The 22,914-nt window shown below is 39.1% G+C and overlaps 2 protein-coding genes across 2 annotated transcripts; one reads left to right on the forward strand and one right to left on the reverse strand.

Moving 5' to 3' along the window:
* Positions 1-2,197: 2,197 nt before the first annotated feature.
* On the reverse strand, positions 2,198-3,726 carry LOC148046050 (uncharacterized). Its single transcript, XM_087714457.1, is given in 3 exon segments — positions 2,198-2,699; positions 2,701-3,027; positions 3,635-3,726. Coding segments are annotated over 3 exon segments (921 nt in total).
* Positions 3,727-5,186: 1,460 nt separating this feature from the next.
* Positions 5,187-17,467, forward strand: LOC106555778 (epididymal sperm-binding protein 1-like). Its single transcript, XM_087713708.1, has 8 exons — positions 5,187-5,411; positions 5,627-5,770; positions 6,780-6,944; positions 8,184-8,345; positions 9,257-9,403; positions 12,817-12,981; positions 13,802-13,848; positions 16,471-17,467. Exons 1-7 carry the CDS (start codon positions 5,351-5,353, stop codon positions 13,807-13,809), a joined length of 852 nt encoding a protein of 283 aa, XP_087569834.1. The 5' UTR covers positions 5,187-5,350; the 3' UTR covers positions 13,810-13,848; positions 16,471-17,467.
* Positions 17,468-22,914: the final 5,447 nt, after the last annotated feature.

Genomic DNA, 22,914 nt, shown 5'->3' on the forward strand with positions numbered 1-22,914 from the left:
AATGCAGGAACAAATGTTGGAGAACATTATTTTGACTTGGAAGACTGGATTGCTGCCACGGCTTATGCCCAAGCTTGACTGGGCCGGTTTGCTGCCAAGGACCTGTCGGTCTGTTAATTAATGCCATAACTTATCTTTGGCTCAGAGTGTGTGTTGGTGTGGGACGAGGGGGATCAGAACAGCCCTTGTGTTATTGCAGTTGAAGTAAATGTAGTCATTAACAGGTAGGATGTTATGGCAGATTATCTTGTGTACTAAACTCAGGTCGGAATGTAGCTAGCGTAGTTCAAGGTTATCCAGGCCTAACATTTTAAGCCTGGTGGTATATGGAATTTTATTACAAGCAGAGGAGTTAAGTACTTTTCTTGTAAAATACCCAGGGACGTGCAGTCACTAGAGGCAAGGGAGGTGGAGCCTCACTAGTCTCCTCAGGAAAAGGAGAGAAATTTAAATAATTTTTTAAAAATAATTAAAGCCAAGATAGTTGCTACCAGATTCCAGGTCACAGTGGCTTGGTGTCTGCTTAGTGTTAACCAAAGCAGGAGGCGAGAGAACTCGGAGCCTCCTTTGCATAAGGAATTTTTTGCCTTCTAAAAGTTAAGAAAGAGTTAAAAGGCAAAAAAGTTCAAATGCAAAAGAGGCATTAATTCTCCTGCCTCCTGATCTGGGAGAAGCAAATCATGTTTTCTTGTTGCAGTTGAGCACGCTTACATTGGGCGGGTTATTTCAGAGGGCGCACTTCGGAGGAGACAGGAGTGGGGGAGAAGGAGGAGGCTGGCTCTTCACCCCTTCCCAGGGTCCATATTCCTTTCGCTGCAAGCCTTGCCGTCTCTTGCATCCCAAATGTGGGTGGGTGTGGGAGCTTTGGTGGCCCCAATTCTTCTCGGGGGTGTGTGTCTCCTGGGGCTGCTAGCTAGATAGACTTCCGAGGAGCGACCCCTTCCTTCCTAGTCCCCCTGTGGGTGGCTGGAAACGTCCGCACATTTCAGCCAGCCATAAAACGCTTAGCCGGGGGTTTCCTTACAAGAGCCAGGCGGGAGAAGCCCTCGCTTCTGGATTACTGTAACGCGCTCTACATGGGGCTGCCCTTGAAGAGTGTTCAAAGACTTCAGCTAGTCCAGAACGCAGCTGCGCAAGCGATCGTGGGTGCACCCAGGTACACCCACGTTACACCTATCCTCCGCGAGCTGCACTGGCTACCTATTAATCTCTGGACTCGCTTCAAGGTGCTAGTCGTTACTTATAAAGCCCTACATGGCATCAGACCTGGGTACCTGAGAAACTGCCTCCTGCCAATTACCTCCCATAGACCGATCAGATCGCACAGACTAGGCCTCCTCCAGATCCCATCTGCCAACCAATGTCGGCTGACGACTCCCCGGGGGAGAGCCTTCTCTGTTGCAGCTCCAGCCCTCTGGAATGAGCTCCCCATGGAGATCCGGACCCTTACTACTCTCCCAGCCTTCTGCAAAGCCACAAAGACCTGGCTGCTCCGGCAGGCTGGGGGGCTGTTGAAATACTCAGCCCCACGGGAACTATGAATGTTGTGTATTTTAAATTGTTGTTTGTCTATTTGTCTATTTATCCCCTTCCTTTGTTTATTGTAAACCGCCCGGAGTCCTTCGGGAGTGGGCAGCATACAAGACCAATAAATTCAATTCAATTCAATTCAATCATTACTTATAGTTCATATTAGATTATACACTTTAAGTCAAAAAATTTTGTATATCTTACTATTAATGTACCACAATTCTCATTTGACTACAATTATTTGAACATGCTTTGACCTCAAATAATTTATACTTAAAGACACAACAACATAATGGCATTCATTAGCTATTTCAAAAAATCCTCCAATAATATTACACCTTTATAACATCTTTTAAGTAAAAGTCAATTAATAAAGTTTCTAAGCCTCCCCTCCCCTTTTTCCCCAACTCACTGACTAAAATTTATATCCAAGTTACTTTAGCCAATACCATAGCATGTATATATTGTTAAACAAGGTCTATTGACATTTTGTTGTGGTTATTATAATTGGCTAAAAATCATTTACTATTTATGCCCCATCTCCTCTCATCAGGACCCACACACCCCAAAAACCTTACACCTTTATAATAAGATCTAAATGAAAATTTGTTAATATTTTTATTAAGAAGCTACGTTCTGTTTTTATTTGGTAGCATAAGGTCTTGTATCAGTTTTTGAAGTTAGCTCCATAGCCAGTTTTATTTTTCCACCAATGGGATTTTTTTGAGGATTGCAGTTTCCTTATTGATATGGGTAATTTGTTCTTTTTGGCTTTGAGTGTTACAAAAAGTACATATAGATTAATGACTCTTTGAACTTCAAATAGAAAAGGGTTATAATAGTCTTCAGCAGTGTTGCAGTCATTGAACGGGATTTGCCAATCTAGAGATGAGAGGTCGGCAGCTATGAGATTGTAGTTTGCTTTTTTGAAGATGTATTTAAGAATCCTATTATGAGATTCTTTGTATGGATGTAAATTTAGACAAAAGTCAATCATGCTGTGGTCACTGTTGGAAAAAGATACTTTGATATGAAGGCTATAAATTGTGTTTAAGCTGTTGCAGAAGATTAGATCGAGGCAGTTGTTGAATCTAGTGTTAATAGTTACCAACTGAATGAGTCCTAAAGTAGTGATGGCATACAGGGTTGTATACTGGGTTGTATACTCATTCTGTTGTGCACTCATTTAGAGTCCAATTAATAAGAGATAAATTGAAGTCACCAACAAAGATAATGGGACATGGGCATGAGCTTAGTAATGTAACTAGTTTGCTCGCATGATCAAGGTCATAATCAGGGGCTCTGTAACATAATAGGAAGTGAATTGTGGTATTTAGTGACAGGTCACAGATAACGGTCTCAGGAAGAACAAGCTCTTGTGTTATTTGAATATTTTTCAGATGTAGGGACTTTTTATAGAAGATAGCAAAACCACCTTCTTTTCGGATTTCCCGGTCAAACCAGTGGACATGGTAGTCACTTGAGTGGTAATGCAGTCTGGAAAGGATATGTTTAATCACATTTCGCAGACAAATATAAGGTCAACTTGAGCCATATTTAGTAGGAGAAGAAATTCCAGCATGTTATTTGCGAGGCTTCTTGCGTTGAATAGTTTGCATTTAAGGATTGGATGATCTTGGGGGCAAGTATGCCTAGTCTTGGATGTAGGGTTGTTGGGGTTGTCTATTGTTGATTATTGGGTTGTTGGGGTTGTAAGTAGATGAGCCAATGGTGTTGTGTTTAATACAGTTGGTGCAGTAATCAATGTATAGATCAGTCTCTCCATGATTCAGATACCTTTTGAGCTCAGTGAGGAGCTCATGGGAGAGTGCACATTGTAAAATGGATAGGCCGGGCCACAAATAAAGTTTATTATGATTAATGTGGTTTCTGGAAAGTGTGTTTATTGAGTGGATGAATTTGCATTTTCTGGCTTCACTATTGCAAATGACTGCAGAAGCATGGAGCCATCGTGCCATTGTTGTTTTTGTATTCAGGGCCTTCACAGAAGATGTCAATAATTTCATCAGGAGAGATTGTTAATGCCAGAAAGTTTCTGATGATGCTGCGAACCTTAGTGATGTCATCTATTTCATTGTTGTACTTAAGTCCAAATAAGATGGCATTTGGAAGCTTCTGTTCATGTTTGAGTGCATCTTTGATGAGGATTGAGATGTCAGTAGTAGTTGGTTCCATGAGGTTGTGGTTGAGGCTAAGATTGTTGAGATGGGGTAGGTTTATGAGATGATGGGTCTTCAATTTTATGCTTTATATCATCTTTTTTGAGGGGTGCTACAATAGTATTAAGGATGTTAATTGTGTTTCAGTGGTATTGAGGGTTGCTAAACAAGATTCAATAGAGTTACCCTTTCTTGCAGGACATTGGCATTTTCAAGCTTTGGTTTGCAAGATGGGCAGAAAGGTGGGACCAAAAGTAATGTCCCTGCTATTTAGTGTGACTCAATCCTGTGCAGACTTACTAGAGTTGAGTAATTGACTTCATATCCTGCTCCTGGAAGAAAGCATGCAGACACCTGGAGAAGGGACATTATCAAGTGTTTCTATAGCAGGAAGAAAATTAATCCAGACTTTCTCAAGGAAAAAAGGGAATGTTGATAATAGCACATTTATTTTTAAGAAACGATTGGACAGCCATTTGTCTGAAATGGTATAGGCTCTCCTGCTTGACAAGAGGGTTGGACTAGAAGACCTCCAAGATCCCTCCCAGCTCTATTCTGATTGATTGATTGATTGATTATAGGAGATTTACCGTAATCATTTCTGAACTATACTGCAACTTTCTGTGTTACACTGATCTTACAGATGTTAGGGTAAACTATAGAAATATACTCCAACATATCCGGAGAGGTACCAGCTTAGGGGTTTCTGCATAGCATACCATCATAATACCAATAAAGAGAATATTTGTAGCCCAGGGTTGAAATGAGGGGTACTCTCTGGGTTTGGGTTTTTTCCCCCAGATATTTATTTCAAACTAGGTAACATCATCAATCCTAGGCATGATTAGGATTAGCACTGACAATATTATCTAGTTTGAGTAATAGAATGTCTGCAAGAAAACAACCAAGCTCAGAGAGCACCAAGAGCTCCTCATACCACCTTGGATACATTTGGGAGGAACTGAGGTTGGAAGAAATAAATAGTTGCTAAAGCATTTATTTTGTTCTTGATGATCATGCAGGTATCAGAAATTAATGACCACTGAAATCCTAATGGACTATATAAAATCTGGTACCCTTGATAAAATAAATTAGAAAATAAATCCAAATCTAGATAAAAAAACGTATTATTAGCCAACTTTGCTGAAATAACTGTTTTACAGAGGCTTGAACATTTTTTTAAATATACTGTAAGACAAGGTGTGCACAGGAGGAAGTGAAAACCACTTGGTTTTCAGGTATTGCAGGTATTGCAAATATTACTGAATTATTTCCAAACTAAACATATAGACTACAGGGCTTGTGAAAGGCAAATACATTGTGAAAACTGGTGGTCAACCTATGTAAATATGTACAGATATTTGTAACTGCTGCAGGAGTTTTTAGCCATATAAGGCAAAGGAAATGACACATGACAAATTCAGGATTGTGAGTTTTGTGGTTTGGGGGGGTATAAAAGAGTTGACTGTATTCAATAATATTACACAGGCTTTGAGGGCAATCTCCCTGTGTCTTTCTATTCAGAATAAAGAAATATTACTTCAACCTTAGTGTGTTCAGTTTGGTTTCAAGAAACGGTCTTGAAGGATCTGTGGACTGGACATCCCTCTCCAGGGGTGTCAAGTGCATTTAGAAAGAAAATGACAACAATCATAGCATTTTTTTTATTCAGTACACTTCTTCAATCACTTTTTGCATCAGGTAAGGAAAATACACCAGTGTGTTGATTCATTTTCCCAAGATAGCTTATCACTGATCTTTGCTTTTGGAGACTGATTTTCAGAGAGTATTTATTTAGATAATTTATATAATGTTTGGATTTCTTGCATGACTTGTTTCCTACTTCTAAATCAAAGGATTGAATGAATACTTACCAGAGAGTTTCTTGAATTCTGATATTGTTTTTTCCATTTTAGTGCCTTCTCCCTGTGTCTTCCCATTTATTTACCGCGGAAAAGTCTACAATTCTTGCACTAAAGATGCAAGCCAGAACCGCACATGGTGTGCCACAACTGCAAACTATGATCAATCTCAACAATGGAAGTATTGTGCGACTAAAGGTTTGACATATTTCAATTTCTGAGTTACATTACTCTGTAGGGTTAGGAAATATAACAATTATCCTGAAACAGTCAACTGATTCCTTTTATAACTGTTTCTGGGCCTATTCTGGTATAGAAATAAAACAGGCATTGTAGACTGTTTGTCTTCACTTTAGTAAGCTTAACCTAGCTCTACCGCAATGCTGTAACTGCCCATCAATGTGCAGCTTAATTATATAAAACTAAAAAGATGTAATTTGGATGACAAGTCAGTTAATCCCTCTCCCAGAAGTGAATTCTGTGTTTCAAAGTATATATTTGGTGCGAAAGAATTAATGTGTTTTATAATAGTGCCTATGATTTGGCTTCATCATAGTAACTTTCCTTGGTTTATCATGATATGTGTACTCACTCCTTGGGAATCTCTTACTTAAAAAGTGCCATTCTTTTATAAATCCTGTTTTATGATGGTCACTTTTACCCTTTCTAGAAATTAAGGACATTGGTTTGATGGATGGGGAGAGAAATTTCTCCCATATTCCTAAATCCACATTAGGATAACACTATTCCAAAGCAATGTTCAATTTTCAGACTAAGGTCCTCCTGCCAACAATTTTGGAAACTGGATAGCTGTTTTAAAACATACACTTCCTTTTGTGCTTGAAACATAACAGCAATAGCATTTAGACTTATTTACTGCTCCACAGAGCTTTACACCCAGTCTAAGAAGTTTATATTGCCCCCAATAATCTGAGTCCTCATTTTACTGACCTCAGAAAGATGGATGGCTGAGTCATCCTTGATCTGGTGAGAATGGAACTGCAGAACTACTGGTAGTCGGCAGTCAGCAGAAATAGCCTGCAGTACTGCATTGCAATCACTGTGCCACCATGGCTCATTAGATGTGTGACTCTTCGAATACACACATTATAAAGGGGCTCAATAATATGAAAATAAATCTGAAATAATATGGTATGGAACATTACTAAAATAATATATATCTTTTATTGCTTTGTCTTATGCTTAGAATATGGTGGTAATTCTGGTGGAAAACAATGTGCATTCCCCTTTACATACAAGAAACGAACGTATTATAGTTGCACGAATGAAGATGCAGAAATAGGAAGATTCTGGTGTGCAACAACTGGGAGTTATGATAAGGACAAACAATGGAGCTACTGTGCTGATACCAGTAAGATAACTGTGTGATGTAATAGGAATAGCTTACTTCTACACAAAGGAAAGTAGAGAGACTTTTTAATTCATTTAAAAAATGTATAAATAAAGTTAAGAGTAGTGCAGAAATGAATACATTTTGGAGGAAGGGAGAAACGATACTGCGTAGTGTAGAGGCAGGGAATCTAACCAAAGTCCCTAGATCTAGTCTCTTACAACTTGAGAAATAGATTAATAAAGTCATGTAAACTGATAATGTTCAATGTAAAACACAAATACTGGTTTAATTAGGGGTGGCCAATTAATTTTCTCAAAAGGCCACACGAGGAATTGGGGCTGTTGTGGAAGGCCAAACCAATAACTGCCAACTGCACCCCACTCATTCATCTTTAAGGTGGTGCTTTGAGGATATGGCTGTGGGAGACTGAGCCCAGGCCACCTCATGGGATGACCATAGCTGCCTCTTCAGGCTGCTCCAGGTGAGGGGTGAGCACTGTGAAGAAAAATGCCTTCTTGCCTTCCTTTGGTCATAACTGTTGATTGCGCAGAGCCTACCCTGGGCTTCTTTTCACACCTCCTGGAGGGCACTTACAGGTACTCAACTTACAACAGTTCATTTAGTGACTGTTCAAAGTTACAGTGGCACTGAAAAAAGTGACATGATCATTTTTCACTATAACAAGCTGTGTTGCATCCCTATGATGTGATCAATATTCAGAAGCTTGGCAATTGGTTCATATGACCACTGCTATGTCCCAAGTTCATGTTATCATCTTTTGTATCCTTCTGACAAAGTCAATGGCAAAGCCAGATTCAATTAACAACCATGTTACTAACTAATTAACTGCAGTGATTCATTTAACAACTAGAAAAATCATAAAATGGGGCAAAACTTAAAATGTTTCACTTAACAACAGAAATTTTGGGCTCAATATCAGTCATAAGTTGAGGACTACCTACATTTACATTTGATTTCTAATTTTTAATTGACCTCACATTGGCCTGAAGGGACAGCCAAAGAGCTGATTGGTTGGAGGCCATAAAATCCCTAATTCTAGTTTATTATATTAGTATCTCCAATTTAAATAATCCATATAAGATTAAGTAATATGGTTCACCGTTTCAAGAATAAATATTTGTTTTTAGTATAATTTCTGATATACTGTAATTGAGGCAAAAATACTTTAACTCAAATGCTGAACCCAATAATCAGTGATTACTAACTCTCTTTCTCATTTTTTTCATCATTGTTCAGGACTAGCTGCAAATTCACAGGGACCTTGTGTGTTTCCTTTTATCTACAAGGGAAAATCCTACTCATCTTGCACAAAAACTGGGACTTCTGGTGGAAAGCTCTGGTGCTCTTTGAGCAGCAACTATGATAGAGAACCAAAATGGACTTACTGTACACCCTCAGGTATGCAAAAACTTAGATGATAGAAGGAAATACTTTGGACAATCCTGCTATCTATCTCTGCAAATTATTAAACTGTGATCGGAGAGAATCAGACACAAATCCATAGTAAGTTGCAAAATTTCTCTACATCACTTTCCACTAGTTACTTTTATCAATCCAATTTGAATGGATATTTTGCAGTTCTCTGAACTACTCAAAATTTCTGCTACCGATTCTCCAGAACCTGTCAGAACCTGCTGAATTTTACCCCTGCTAGGCCTGCTCTAAAACAACTTTTTGGCTTTTTATCTAACCCCAGCCCATATGTATCGGGATAGTGAGTGAACAGATGTTCAGCTGTTGTGGAGCCATCATTGGCCATGAGTGCATCAAGGAAAAACAAAGTGTTTTCCTGCCCTGGTGGTTATCTGGTAACCATTTAGGACTGTAGGAATTAATATTCAGGTATTAAGATATTCCTTTGTTAGAGGAATTAGGAAGAAGTAATGGAAGGTGGGAATAACCTTGGAAGATGGGGGTTGGGGAAATGATTCAATAAAAAACAGCTTAGTCCACAGAACAGGATTATGGCAAGTCTCACAACTTTCAAACTTGCAAGATTCTGCTAATGTAACCTTGCATACAGTAGAATTAATCCATCTGATCATGCTTCCTGACTGGACTACCAGATTACCTTGACAGAAATCAATCAATATAAACAGGACGATACAGTATGTATGTAACCATTTAAGCATATCTATTTTTTAATTGGATAAATCCATTTTTGACATATAACATATATAATGTCTTAGTAAAATCCATTCCACCTGGAATCTTAATCACCCCATTGCTCATCCAATTCTATTTGTTTTTAAGATTGCTTATTTTGGGAGTGCTGCCTAATTTCTTCCCCCATTATCATTCCTTTTCAGAATTACGTCCTTGCAGGTTTCCCTTCCAATTCAACAAAAAAACCTACTTTCATTGTACAAGAGATGGTGAATCTGATAACCAATTGTGGTGTGCCACAACTGCAAACTATGACGAGGACAGTAAATGGAGGGCATGTGCCACTGAAGGTAGGAGAAACTACAATGGGGTATAGACACCTCTTTTTCCTTTTCTCTCTGAAAATCCAGAGACTCTGAATGCTGCAATGATATTTCAATGGAACAAATGTCCTCTCAGATGATAGTTTCCATGCAACATGGGATGTGCAATTTAAGATTTTCAATTACAGATAAAAATGAAGTCCAGATTAAGGATGGGAAAGCAAGTCAGTGTGAGTCCAATGAAATATTTGAAGTAGATGGGTGTGAAAGTAGAGATGAAAAGAATAATAACAGGAAAAATTATTATTTCCAATTCTTTTACTACATTTCTGTGCCTGTATGAATTTAGGAAACAGAAGGTGGCTATCTGTGATCTAAAGTGGGTCACATAATGAAGGATAAAGCTTAGAGAGGAGCAGCCAGCTATATTTCAAGCTTCTCCCATCTGATTCTACAAAGAATTCCTCTAAGAAGATTTCAATATTTTTCTGCTGCCATGGTTCTTCCAATCTGTTTTAGACTTGATCTTTCTTTTTCTGCCTTCTCTTGATTTCATTTGGTTCAGTTTTCAGACAGTTAGCATGCAAAGGAGATAGTCCTTTTCCTCTACATAATTATTTTTGAAGAGTTTCTTAGATTAGAAGAATAAAAACAGACGTAGCAGCAAAAAAATAAAACAAATTAGGACATAATATTTGAGTATTGCCTATATGTTGTATATTCTGACAAGGCACCTGAAGCAGGATTTAAATGGAGGCAATGTATATTTTGCAAATGCTGGAGAAGAAAGTACAGGTAGTTCTTAGGTAAAAACTGTAATAGGAACCAACAATTCTGTTGCTAAATGACATGGTTATTAAGTAAAAGATCACACGATCATGTTGGATTTATGTCATTTCTGCTATGGTTGTTAAGTGAATTACTTGTGATTGGTATACATGACATCATGAGACTGTGATTTCCTACTTACTCCCAGTTTCTCCATTGATTCTGCTTGTAAGAAGCCAGTTGTGAAATTCACAATTGACAACCATATAGCTGCGGGATGCTATAATCATTATAAATGCATACTAGTTGTGAAGTGCCTGAATCAGGATCATATGGGTTTGTAGGTTTGTGACCTTCCTAGTTGGCTATCAATCATGATTGTTAGGCATGACATTATGTGGTTGTAAGTTTTGATTTACTGATTCTCTTTGTCAGAAGTTTGCAAATGCTGATCACATGATCTAGGATGCTGCTGTCATAAATACATGCTGGTTGTGAAGTGGCCACATTTTGATCATGTCACCTTTGGGATGATATGATATTTATAAATACATGGACTGGTTGTAAATCATTATTTTCCAGTGTCATTTCAAATAGTTATTACATGAATAGTTGTAAATTGAGGACTATTTATAGAATCTTCAAGGACTCACCATGGTTAGGTAAGAGTTATGGAGAACTGGAATGTGGAGGGGACACATACCATGCTTATCTTATGATCTACTCTAGGGGTCTTTATCAGCTTTAGTCTTTACAGTGTTCTTCAGTGATTAAAGAAACCCCAGAGAATGGGCTGATGCACACAAGTATGTTACAAACACCTTCAATTATCATTTGTTAATTCATAGAGACATAGTTTTCAAATTTTGGTTTCAAAAAACCCATAGTGGGCTTTGTGGCTATTGCCACAAAGAAGTTACATACAGGAATATTTCCTATTTTGACAGGAATAATTCCTATTCCAGAAAACAAACTCAAAATTTAAAGGAACTTTATAGGCTTGAACACTGAGATCTATAAACTAAAATGCTGTTCACTGATGAAAAATTATAAGGTTCTGCATAATAGGAAAAAGACAGGTGATACAAATTTGTTGGTAATACTTCATTCATGGTGATCATTCCACAATATGGGATAAGGTACCATCAGTATGCTGATGATACCCAACTTTATCCATGCCTGGTGACATACATATTGCTGACAATACCTCTCTTAGTGCCAGAAGGCTGTGAGGGCATGTAGGGGGACAATAGACTTCAGCTGAACCCCCACAGCAAGACTGAGTGGCTGTGGATATATGGAGCCCCGACCTGGGAATTTAAGATCTTTACTTCTGCATGGGGTTGCATTTTCCAAGACAGATCTGGGGTACAACTAAGGGTTTCTTCTAGAATCTTGCTGAAAGATTAGGTAGATGCTGTGGCTAGGAGACCCTTTGCAAAACTTTATATTGTATACTAGTTAGGACCTTTCCTGGATTGTAAGGCCCTGTCTCAGTTATTCATGTCCTGGTCATCTTGTGCTTGGGCTATTTCAGTGTGATTTACATGAAACTACTATTGAATAATATTTGGAAGCTACAACTATCAGAAATGCTACAGCAGTTTTAAGAGCTTTTAGGATAGCCTATGTAACACCTCTGTTGCAGGAGCTACACTGGTTGCAATGGAGCTGAGAGGAGCCATGAGTAAAACTGGCATTCTATTTTTATACCTCAGGATCAGTGGTGGGTTGAAGGTGGTATGCCTTGGTACGGGTGTACCGGAGCCTTCCTGGAGCACCAGGAACCGTTCCGGTACGGTGCTCCAGAGGACCCACCCGAGCTCCTCACCTGTTCTTTAGAGCCTTCTGCACTTCTGCGTAGGCACTTGGTGCATACAGTGCCTGAGCGATGCTCCGCTGAGGACTTGGAGCGTCATGGAGGCTTGTGGAAGCATCGCTGGCAGTTACAATGCACGTCCGTGCCACATGCATCCATGTGAGTGACACCAGGCCCATTCCAACTGTACCGGTTAGAATGGGATCTGGAACCCACCACTGCTCAGGATACAGAAAATTGTAAACAAAGTACAATTATTGGTTACAAATCTCTTATCATCTGTATACCACATATATAAGTAATACTGTTCAACTTGGAATAGCATGTGTACAGATAGTGCTGTTCAGGTGTTCTTAGCATGACCTATACCCTTAAACCCTGTTTGGCTCACAGACAAGCTATATATCATGTTACCTAACTTTTCCAGCAACAGCTCTTCTTGCAAAAAGCTTCTAGGTTCTTCTCTAACTGCATCTTACACAACTATGTTTTCTTGGTAATGTCTACTTTTAGCCTAATCAAACATTCGGATCTTGCTTTTTCTTAGCAAAGCATGTTGGCAATTTCCTTTTCCAATGTTGGTGCTGTCAGGTAAGAAATGTATTGAAGGAGAGAGAGGGAGGAAGGGAGGGTGGAGAGAGAGAGAGAGAATGAAAAACATTATAAGAAAATAGATTAAAGATGTAGTTTGGAAAAATGGAGTTTGGGGGTCCTAGGCCTTCAGTCCTTGATAGGACAAAGAGTAGGAGTTCCAGTGAGTTGAAATGTTTGGAATGTTTACTGGATAAGATCAAAGTTCATCTCAATATAAAGACTACCTCCTTCTTTATTTTTATTTTTCCAATATCTACAGAATATGAAGGCAACTCTAAAGGCAAGAGATGTGTTTTTCCATTCATCTACAATGGGAAAACATTCAATTCTTGCACCAATCAAAATTCAGAGGATAGAAGATTTTGGTGTTCTGTCACAAGGAACTATGACAAAGACCGGCAATGGAGTTACTGTGCTGATACAAGTAAGATAAATCAGAAGTTGCTATATTAAGAATCAGAAATCAGAATGTGAACGTTCCTTAAAATACCTGGGTACAATATTTTAGTTGACATACCAAATTTAGGAATAATGTCAACATAACGTAGGAAAATAAATGTGCCATAGTGATTATTGCAAACTAAAAGATAAAAAAAGGTATCTCTGAATTGGGTGGAAGACAATATTTAATTTATCGATATCGTTATCCTATTTGGTTAGAAATCTAGGACAGCTCTTTATTTTCATAATCAACTCATATGCCACCTCTAGGTAACTTTAGGCACCTTACATGTTAGATTTAAAATCCACAATTTAACAATATAAACAATAATTAATGATGCCAATGACACATCAAAGAAAAACAAAAATAAAGATTCCAATTACTCATCATGTAATATAAATCCAATTTTACAGAGTAGATTATAAAACACTCTGTCCTAAGTCCTGTTGGAAGAGTCAGGTCCTTAAAGATACAGGAATATGCATCAGAGTCAATGACATATAGAATTCAGGAAGAATGCTATTTCACAGAATGGGTGCAGCTACAGGAGAGGGTCATCTCCTAGGTCCTGCAAGATGACATGTTCTACATCTGGGAATTGGAGTTTGCCAACTTTATGCAATTTTAATTCCTGGGCAGAAGTTGCAGGAGATGAGTGTGATCCTGTAGGTATCCAGGCTATAAGCCATCTGATAACCTACTTTGTCTTAAAAAGAAGAAATACTGTTTATTTTTTTACTTTATAAACAGCTGAACTGTATCTATGTATTCCACAGAACTGACCTTCTACCATTCCTTCTAGGACTGTAAACCAAGAAGGCCTGTTGGACAATATGTATGATTCCTCAGGTAAGACTGAAATGGGAAAGGGACGAGAAAATGCTTGAGATGCTAAGGTTAGGTGGGGAAAAGATCTGCAGAAGTCTTTTTAGCACAGTAGAAAATAACATTACAACCTCAACTTTTTACTTTTACATAATAACACATCCCAGCCATTTCTATAATAACATACCTATCTAATCAGCAAAACCAAAATTAGCATTTTCTTTTCTTTTTTTATCACAAGCACAAGCAGTTTCCAAATGGAAGCAAAATTAAATATGTTCTTTTAATTTAATCATCCCACTTTTTCTCGCTGTGGAAAATAATATATATTTCTTATTACACTTATTAATCATTATAAACTATAATGATTGATGTTAACATAATTTACTACACTATTTCAGATTTTTTAATCTTAATTTTTTTTTAAAAATCATTTTAAAACTCTACATCTTTTTTTGAAAATATTTCTAAAATCAATGAATTCTAAATTCTAATATATCTTTTTATTTTCTTTTTAAAATATATATTCAAGTTCATTCTCAATAATATTTTACAAGCTTTAGAAATAAGTATTATATATCAAACAAATTCAGACTCACTTTTATAAACAGAAAATTACATTCAAGCTTTTTTTTCAAATACATATAGATATCAGACATGTAGAAATCCTCTCTAACTCTAATTAACTGATTACATGTAAGTCACTCCCTCCAGCTTGTTTTGACAGAATAAATCTTTTTCTCTGTAATATCTATGAAGTAATATTACAAATATCTCAAATTTTCTCAAATAATTCTCAACCTTTTTAGTATCTATGAATTAAAAATCCCCAACTTGTCCTCTTGAGTATTGTAGATTTGATTGGAGCTCTTTTTTTCAGTTGCACTGGGAGGGTTGTATTTAAACCATCATCATATAAAGATAGATGTCAGAGTTATACTCCAACATTTACAGTTAAGTCCTTTGTCAGATATTCGTGAAATTGCCTCAGTTGTTTGATAACTTTCTAAACATTACTGCATCTCTAAATTGCTCATCTTTCTTCCACCTTTAATACATAATTGATCTAAAAGTGAATGGTTTTCTGTAAACATTTTTCTAATATCTTTCTAAAAATATGCTCAAATTCATGTTTTGTCATCTTCTTAGCTCTCTCTTGTGGTCAAAAAAGAGATTTTTAAATAAACCAAGTAATAGTTCCTGTCCAATCAGGATTCATAAAAATTGTTTCAGCCACCCTTAGCAAAGTAATCCAGAGCTACAGATTAATTAAAATAGTAAAATAAAACCACATTACTCCGTCAAAGTTAAAAAAAGATATTACAGGCTTTTTTTAAATTTTAGCTGGCCTCCAGCAATTCTCTTCCTTGTCATTTAACAATAAAGAAGTCTGAAATCTTCAAAAAGGAATAACCAGCTGTGATTAAAATGAGCCTCTTTTAGCTGGTGAATATAAATGATTAAGAAGTGAAAGTCATGATTTATTGTCCCCTTTAAAAATAATTTCCAAAATGGTGGCCTTTTTCAACTATAAAATGATTGCAGCCCACCCCGTAGCTGAATGGCTTGTCAGGTTATCCAAAGCACAGCTCCTAAGGCTTCCTGAATATCACTGCTGCATGGAAGATCTTGTGGAGTGATTCTAGCATTCTCTATAACCCAGGAGAGTAATATAAGCTAAAGGAATTTTTATTCCTTCTGTTAGTAAGCTGAAAAAGAGATAAGTCTCCTTCATAGGATTTCCCCCACCCCCATCTCATGCTTTCTCCTTTTCCCTGTTCTCCTCCCAAAGTTTCCCATTATTTTAATTTTCTTTGTATTTTATATTTTGATAAACTAATACATTAAAAAAATTAAATCAGAAAAATGCCAAGGTAGGAGAGGTCAGAGGGAGGAAAAAAGCATATATTTATGCTTTAATCTAAACACTCTGAAATCTTTAATTATTTTGGAGAATAAAATTCAGAGAACATATTTTGGTTTCTTAGGTTTCAGTACTCTTTGCTGTTTCTTTCTTCCAAGATCAGAAAAGATAAATATGTTTTTCTCCCTAAATTATATGTGACATTGAAAATTTGTTTGAATAATACTTGATGCTCATAGTTTATTCCTTTTTGTCTAAATGAACCTATGTAGCATATTCACAATTTCTGAATGAATTACCCTGTTTTCCCGAAAATAAGACTTCCCTGGATAATAAGCTCAATCAGACTTTTGAGGACCTGCACTAAAATAATCCCCCCTGAAAATAAGCTCTCCCCCAAAATATTGCCACATAGCAGCAACCATGAGGTGACCACACTTGCCGCCTCCTGCATCTCAAAAATAATAAGACCTCCCTGAAAATAAGTGCTTATTTTGGGGGGGGGGTGTCAAAAGAAAATAAGACCCTGTCTTATTTTCGGGGAAACACGATATCTATAATTTTGGTTTAAACAATACTGCCAAAAGACGAGCAGAGGTAGATGCAAGAATTTTGTATTGACTCATCAGTACCTACATTACAATTATATTTTTTGTGTCTACAAAATAAAACAGAATAGATTTTAAACTTATTTTAAGTTGTGATAACTTCCTGACTTTTGCAGATGGAAATGTTGAACTCTCTTGAACATTATAACTGCATTGTTTTTCTTTTCTCCCCAGATTACCACAATCCAGAAAATATTAGATGTTTGTGATTCCAGGGATGATAACGTTTGAATGGAAATTATGGCTATATGCCATCTGTCACTTTATCTTTGCAAACTTATTACTGCAGAAAAGATATACCTAGGTTTTCTAGAAGTTATCACACTTTGCATTACTTTACTTGACCCATCTTTATTCATAATTGTGCATGAAAAAAATCACCTAAGAAACTATTTTATTGCCAGATATGGTCAATTCCCAGTTGCTTGCTGTCTGACATTTTAGTAGCTTCCAGGGCACCTTCATTTGTGCCATCAGAATTTGTAAGGAATCAATTAGCGTATTTTTCACTCCATAAAACACACTCCTCCTCCCCCCAAAAGTGGCTGGAAATGCCTGTGTCTTATGGAACGAATATGGGCGTCAGGATGCCTAGAAGAGCTGATTGGTTGTATTCCCGGAGGCCGATCCAACCACCAATCATCTGCTTGGCTGTGAAGACTGCAGCGTTCCTTAGTAGAGGCAGCAGGCACAGAGGAGGGTTTTGCTGTTTGCTGCAAGAACGCTAGCCAAATGTATACCGGATGGATGCTGGGAGGCAGATGCAGATTTTTTTTCTTGCTTTCCTCCTCTAAACCTAAGTGCCTCTTATGATCAGGAACATCTTATGGAGCGAAAAATATGGTAATTTCCCATCATTTTAAGCCTACTTTAAAATTCTTATCTTTAGAACATTGTAGGCTTGAAAGATAATTTTAATTGGATTTTGTTGTAATGTTTAATGTTTAAAAGTCTGATAAAATATATTTTTTATGTTGCTTTGTTCATTATGGCATTCAATACAGTAAGGTATATTAGAAAAGAAAGCATACTGGTCCTAGGAATATACACTGGCATTTGCCCACCTTTATAGAAATTTGTATGATTGTGATATCTTCTTTTTGCTTTGCTGGATGCCTCCTGATAATTTCTAAATGTCTGATTCTTTGTAATAAACACTTTTAGCAGCAAATTGGAGTGTATTATTTTGCATTGCCTGAATTGGTTTACATAGCCTCAGTAGATGAACATCCACAAATGGGTTACTTGATTCATGTCTGATACTGGTAGTTCATCACTGTCCTTTTACACTTTTTATTAAAGTTTTTTTTTATTTTTTCATGTTCCTAACATATAACCATATGTATACTACAGTGACGTGCGGTGAGGTTGATACCTGGTGAGGCTCAGCAGGGCAGCATTCGGCCTCGGCGGCGGCGGGGGGGGGAATTTGCATCGCGGGAGCAACCAAGCGCCCAGGTCTGCAGCAAAGGCGCTTGGTGGCTCCTGCGATGCAAAGTGCCCCGCTGCCCCCCCGCTGTCCCGGCCTGCATCCGCTGCTTCTCCAAGCTCCGCCGCTGGAAGTCCCGGATCGCCTCTGGGGGAAGGCTGAGTGAAAAACGGAGCGAAGCTTCTCTGTGGCCTCCCGGCGCTGCCCAGAGGCTCTTGCAGGAGCATGTGTCAGCAGCCGGCGGCCTGGAGCGCCCCCGGCTGTGAGACAAGGGAGCACTTAAAGTAGCTGCTGCCGCGGCCATCACCACCGCCCCACCAGGCGAAGGAGGGGCGGTGGCGGCGGCGGCAGCGGCTGCTTTAAGTGCTCCCTTGTCTCACAGCCGGGGCCGCTCCAGGTCGCCGGCCGCTGACACGTGCTCCTGCAAGAGCCTCTGGGCAGCGCCGGGAGGCTGCAGAGAAGCTTCGCTCTGCTTCTCACCCAGCCTTCCCCCAGAGGCGATCTGGGACTTCCAGCGGTGGAGCCTGGAGAAGCAGGCTGGGGCAGTGGGCGGCAGCATCGGGGATGGTGGGGCACTTTGCATTGTGGGAGCCGCCAAGCACCCATGTCTGCAGCAAAGAGGCAGCCTCCTCCTTCTCGCCCACTCCTCTCTCCTCTGAAGCACGCCCCGCCCAACGTAAGCGTGCTCAAGAAGACACGATTGGGTGCTTCCAAATCAGGAGGCGGGAGAATTAGTGCCTCTTTTCCATCTGAACTTCTTTGCCTTTTAACTCTTTATTAACTTTTAGAAGGCGAAAAATTCCTTATGGAAAAGAGGCCCCGAGTTCTCTCGCCTCCTGCTTTGGTTAACACTAAGCAGACACCAAGCCACTGTGAGCTGGAATCTGGTAGCAACTATCTTGGCTTTAATTATTTTTTAAAAAATTTAAATTTCTTTCTTTTTCCTGAGGAGACTGGTAAGGAGCACGTCCCTGGTATACTATTATATAACCAACATCATATTGTATTATTAAATGTTTACATCAATTCATCTTACCAACAACTCCCAAAAACCAATTATTGGCTCTTCTGCTCTCCATACACCATATTTGTACTTTATCCATCACTTTCTCCTCCCTCACTCCTCCCCCTCCCTACCTCCTTTCTTCCCTCTGTCGCCATTCCATTCTCAACTTCCCCTTCCTCTCTCCTTCTCCTTTCTCCCCTTACCACTTCTCATTTCTCTCCTCCTCTCCCCCCCTTGTCCTCTCTCCTACCCCTCTCTTCTTCCCTTACCTCTCTCCTTTACTTCACACTCTTCATCTCATTTACTTGGTATATTTCAGCTTCTGAGCGAGCTCCATTTTATGTTGATGGTATTTATAATTCTTTTTCAATACACATATTTATTTTTTCTCCTTCTTTTTAGTAAAAAAATATATATATAACAAAAAAGTATACATATATGGTCATTTTGCTTTTAAACTGTTCCCCACCTAATTTTTGTCAAGCTGTAGACCTGGTTACAATTCCCAGCTATTCTCATCATTATCTTTATATAGTTATATATCCTTACATGCCCCCAATTTGTGATTTTGTCTTTTTATCACAATAGTTTCACATTGTAGGTATATTTCATATTCCCTCTCCATTTTTCTGTACCTTGGATTAGATTACCCTTAGTTATCTCTAGATGGAAATCTTCGCTGTTCAGTGTTCATTACACTTCCCTTAATATATTATATAAAGTAACAAGAGGTAAATATCTCACTTTGTTCATCATCTTAAAGGTTCTATATATATCTATGTATCGTAAATTTTGATCCATGTTTAATTGTCCTTCTATTGTCCTATTCACTCAATTCGCAACTCAATTATCATGTTAAAAAGGTGAATCACAAACCTCTGCTTTACAAGCTCCCCATGAAGCTCTTAACTTTATATTTTCCCATATAGTAGTTTCTAGTTATCTGTTTTTTTCCTAGTAGGTCTTTTTTCCCATTTCCCATTTGGATTCTGTTATTATTCTGTTGTTATTCTTTTCCTTACCAGGTCCAGTCTCTTGTAGCCACTCATAATATATCACTTGAAACAGGCTTGCAACCAGCCAGATCTGGGCACTCCCCTTCACCTCCTACTTTTCAAAGTTCTGATTTATGGCAGTTGGTTGATTAAAACTTCCTGCACAGAGTTAGGTTATCAGTTATCAGTAAGAAGAAGTGCTTCTTTTTTTTTTTTAGTTAAATTGGTAAAAGTTCAAACAGAATAAATCTTTCAAAGTATTTGGTTTCTTTTTCAAACCCAAAATCAAATTTAAAGTTTATATTTGAGTGGGTTTGTCATTTCTCTGCTTTCTCCTTTCTGTCCAAAATAGTTTTGAGTAAATAACTTTTAGGGGGGCTGGTGTTTCAACCCTCCATTTTCCTTTTCTTTCTTTCTTTTTGGAAAAGTCCTTTGCCTTTTCCAGGTATGATTTATCGCTGTGAATTAGATAAATTTTCTTACTAGCCTTTTATCTCTTCCGTATCCTCCTGTTCCTTTTGTTTTGACAAGAAGTCAGCATCTTGTCAGCCATATTATAGGCTGTCACCCCGACTCTGACTCCAACCTGCAAGGGATCTGTTGCCTCCCCCTGCATCTGATGAGACACTGTCCTCTTGCTCCCCTCCAGGATGGGGGGGGGGGTTCTGGTCCAAATGGACCTCGGAATTGGTTTGTCAGATAGAGTTCATGTGAGGCTCTTGAGAGCCCACACCTCCACATCTGTCCAGCTGAAGAACTTCCTGTTGACTCCACTGTCCTTTTACATTTTGAAATAATCTGGAAAATAAACTTATTTTTCAAATTGTCAAATTGATTTGGAAGTACATGTTTTTTATTTAGATATTCAATCTGAACCATCATTCTGATTTGTAAAGTCAATTAGGTTGGGGAATTTGATCAAATTGCTTGTGAAAGTAACCTCCAAATTGCAGCTCCTGCAGTTTTATACCGTAATGTTAAATGGTTCTGTCTGTCTCATATTGTTCTACTTTGTCAAATACCTTATGGAAGTCCAAGTATACTCTGTCCACAGCATTTCACTGGTCTGCTAACTATGTCAAAGAATGCAATAAAGTTTGTCTGGCATGATCCATTTTTGACAAACTCATGTTGACTTCCTGTAATAGCTTTACGCACTTCCAAGTTTTCACAGATATATTGCTTGATTAGTGTTTCAAGGATCTTGATATCAAATTGATTGGTCTCTAATTTCCTGATCCATCCCCCCCCCATTTATTTAAGATGAGAACCACATCATCTTTCTTCCAGTCCACTGGTAGTTCCCTAGTATTCCAGGATCTTTAAAAGACATACATATGTGGTTCTGAGATCATGCCTACCAGGTCCTTCAGAACTCTGTGTTGTAATTCATCTGGTTCTGGTGACTTGAAAGTAATCTAAAATCAATAGATGTTGACTTAAGACCTCTCCTTAAGAAGCCTTCTCTGGACTCAGCTATCCTCAAAAACTATCGTCCAGTCTCCAACCTCCCTTTTTTGGGGAAGGTTGTTGAGAAGGTGGTGGCCCTTCAACTCCAACGGACCTTGGATGAAGCAGATTATCTAGACTCATTTCAGTCTGGTTTCAGGCGTGGATACTGCACCGAAACCACCTTGGTCGTGCTGACCGATGATCTCTGGCAGGCCAGGGATAGAGGACATTCCTCTATCCTGGTGCTCCTTGACCTCTCAGCGGCTTTCAATACCATTGACCACGGTATCCTTCTGCGATGGCTGGAAGAGGTGGGAGTGTGAGGCACCGTTTTATGGTGGTTCTCCTCTTACCTCTCTGGCAGGTCGCAGTCGGTGTTGGTTGGAGGACAGAGGTCGACCCCTAGGCCCCTTAAATATGGGGTGCCACTGGGCTCGGTCTTGTCCCCCCTCCTATTTAATATCTACATGAAGCCACTGGGTGAGATCATTCACCGGCACGGGATTAAATACCATCAATATGCGGATGATACTCAGTTGTATCTCTCCGCCCCGTGCCAACTCAGTGTAGTGGTGGAAGTGATGTGCCAATGCCTGGAAGCTGTCAGAATCTGGATGGGTGTGAACAAACTTGCACTCAATCCTGACAAGACCGAGTGTCTATGGATGTTGCCCCCCAAGGACAGTCCAGATATTCCATCTCTAAGCCTGGGGGGTGAAACTTGGGTGTCCTCTTGGACCCGCATCTGACATTAGAACATCACTTGTCAGCTGTGACCAGAGGGGGCTTTTGCCCAGGTTCGCCTGGTGTACCAGTTGCGGCCCTACCTGGATTGGGAGGCACTTCAAATGGTCACTCACGCCCTCGTCACCTCAAGACTTGACTACTGTAACGTGCTCTACATGGGGCAGCCCCTGAAAAGTGTTAGAGACTACAATTGGTCCAGAATACAGCCGTGCGAGCGATATTGTGTGTACCAAGATACACCCATGTTACACCTATCCTCCGCGAGCTGCACTGGCTTCCTATCAGTCTCTGAACGTGCTTCAAGGTGTTGGTTATTACCTTTAAAGCCCTACATGGCCTAGAACCCGGATATCTGCGAGACTGTCTTCTGCCACATGCCTCCCAACGGCCAATAAGATCACACAGAGTGGACCTTCTCCAGGTGCTGTTGACCAAACAATGTTGTCTGGCAGCTCCTCGGGGGAGGGCCTTCTCTGTAGCCGCTCTGACCCTATGGAACGATCTACCCCCAGAGATCCGGATCCTTCCCACTCTCATGGCCTTCCGAAAGGCTACCAAAACCTGGCTATTCCGGCAGGCCTGGGGCTGTTGACCTCATGAATGAGGTCCAGCCCCGCCTAGATTGAGTGCATGAAGTGATCTTTTAATCTGTTTTTTTCCTCTATTTTTTAATTCTTTATTCTTTTTTAGAGATGTATTTCTGTAAGCCGCCCGGAGTCCTTCGGATTGGGCGGCCTATAAATTAATTAAATACTTAAATACCTGTGGCCCCATCTTTTTGGCTTTCATACCTACCTGCCTAGTCTCTTGATATTGTTTTCAGCTTTTTTGTTGCACCATTCATCACCACATGAAAGAGGATAAAGAGCTAAGAACCTGTAGACTTAATTATTTTAGTCTCAGCCACATCTTAGCCACATCTCTGGTCTTTGTTTCTGAGATACAGTAAACTTCCCTGGATACACTTGTGTGATCTACAAGTTGCTGCT

The sequence above is a fragment of the Thamnophis sirtalis genome, unplaced genomic scaffold (genome assembly GCF_051295495.1).
Source record: "Thamnophis sirtalis isolate CommonGarterSnake01/CBP01778 unplaced genomic scaffold, rThaSir2_p1.2 scaffold_4, whole genome shotgun sequence".
NCBI classification, from domain to species: domain Eukaryota; kingdom Metazoa; phylum Chordata; class Lepidosauria; order Squamata; family Natricidae; genus Thamnophis; species Thamnophis sirtalis.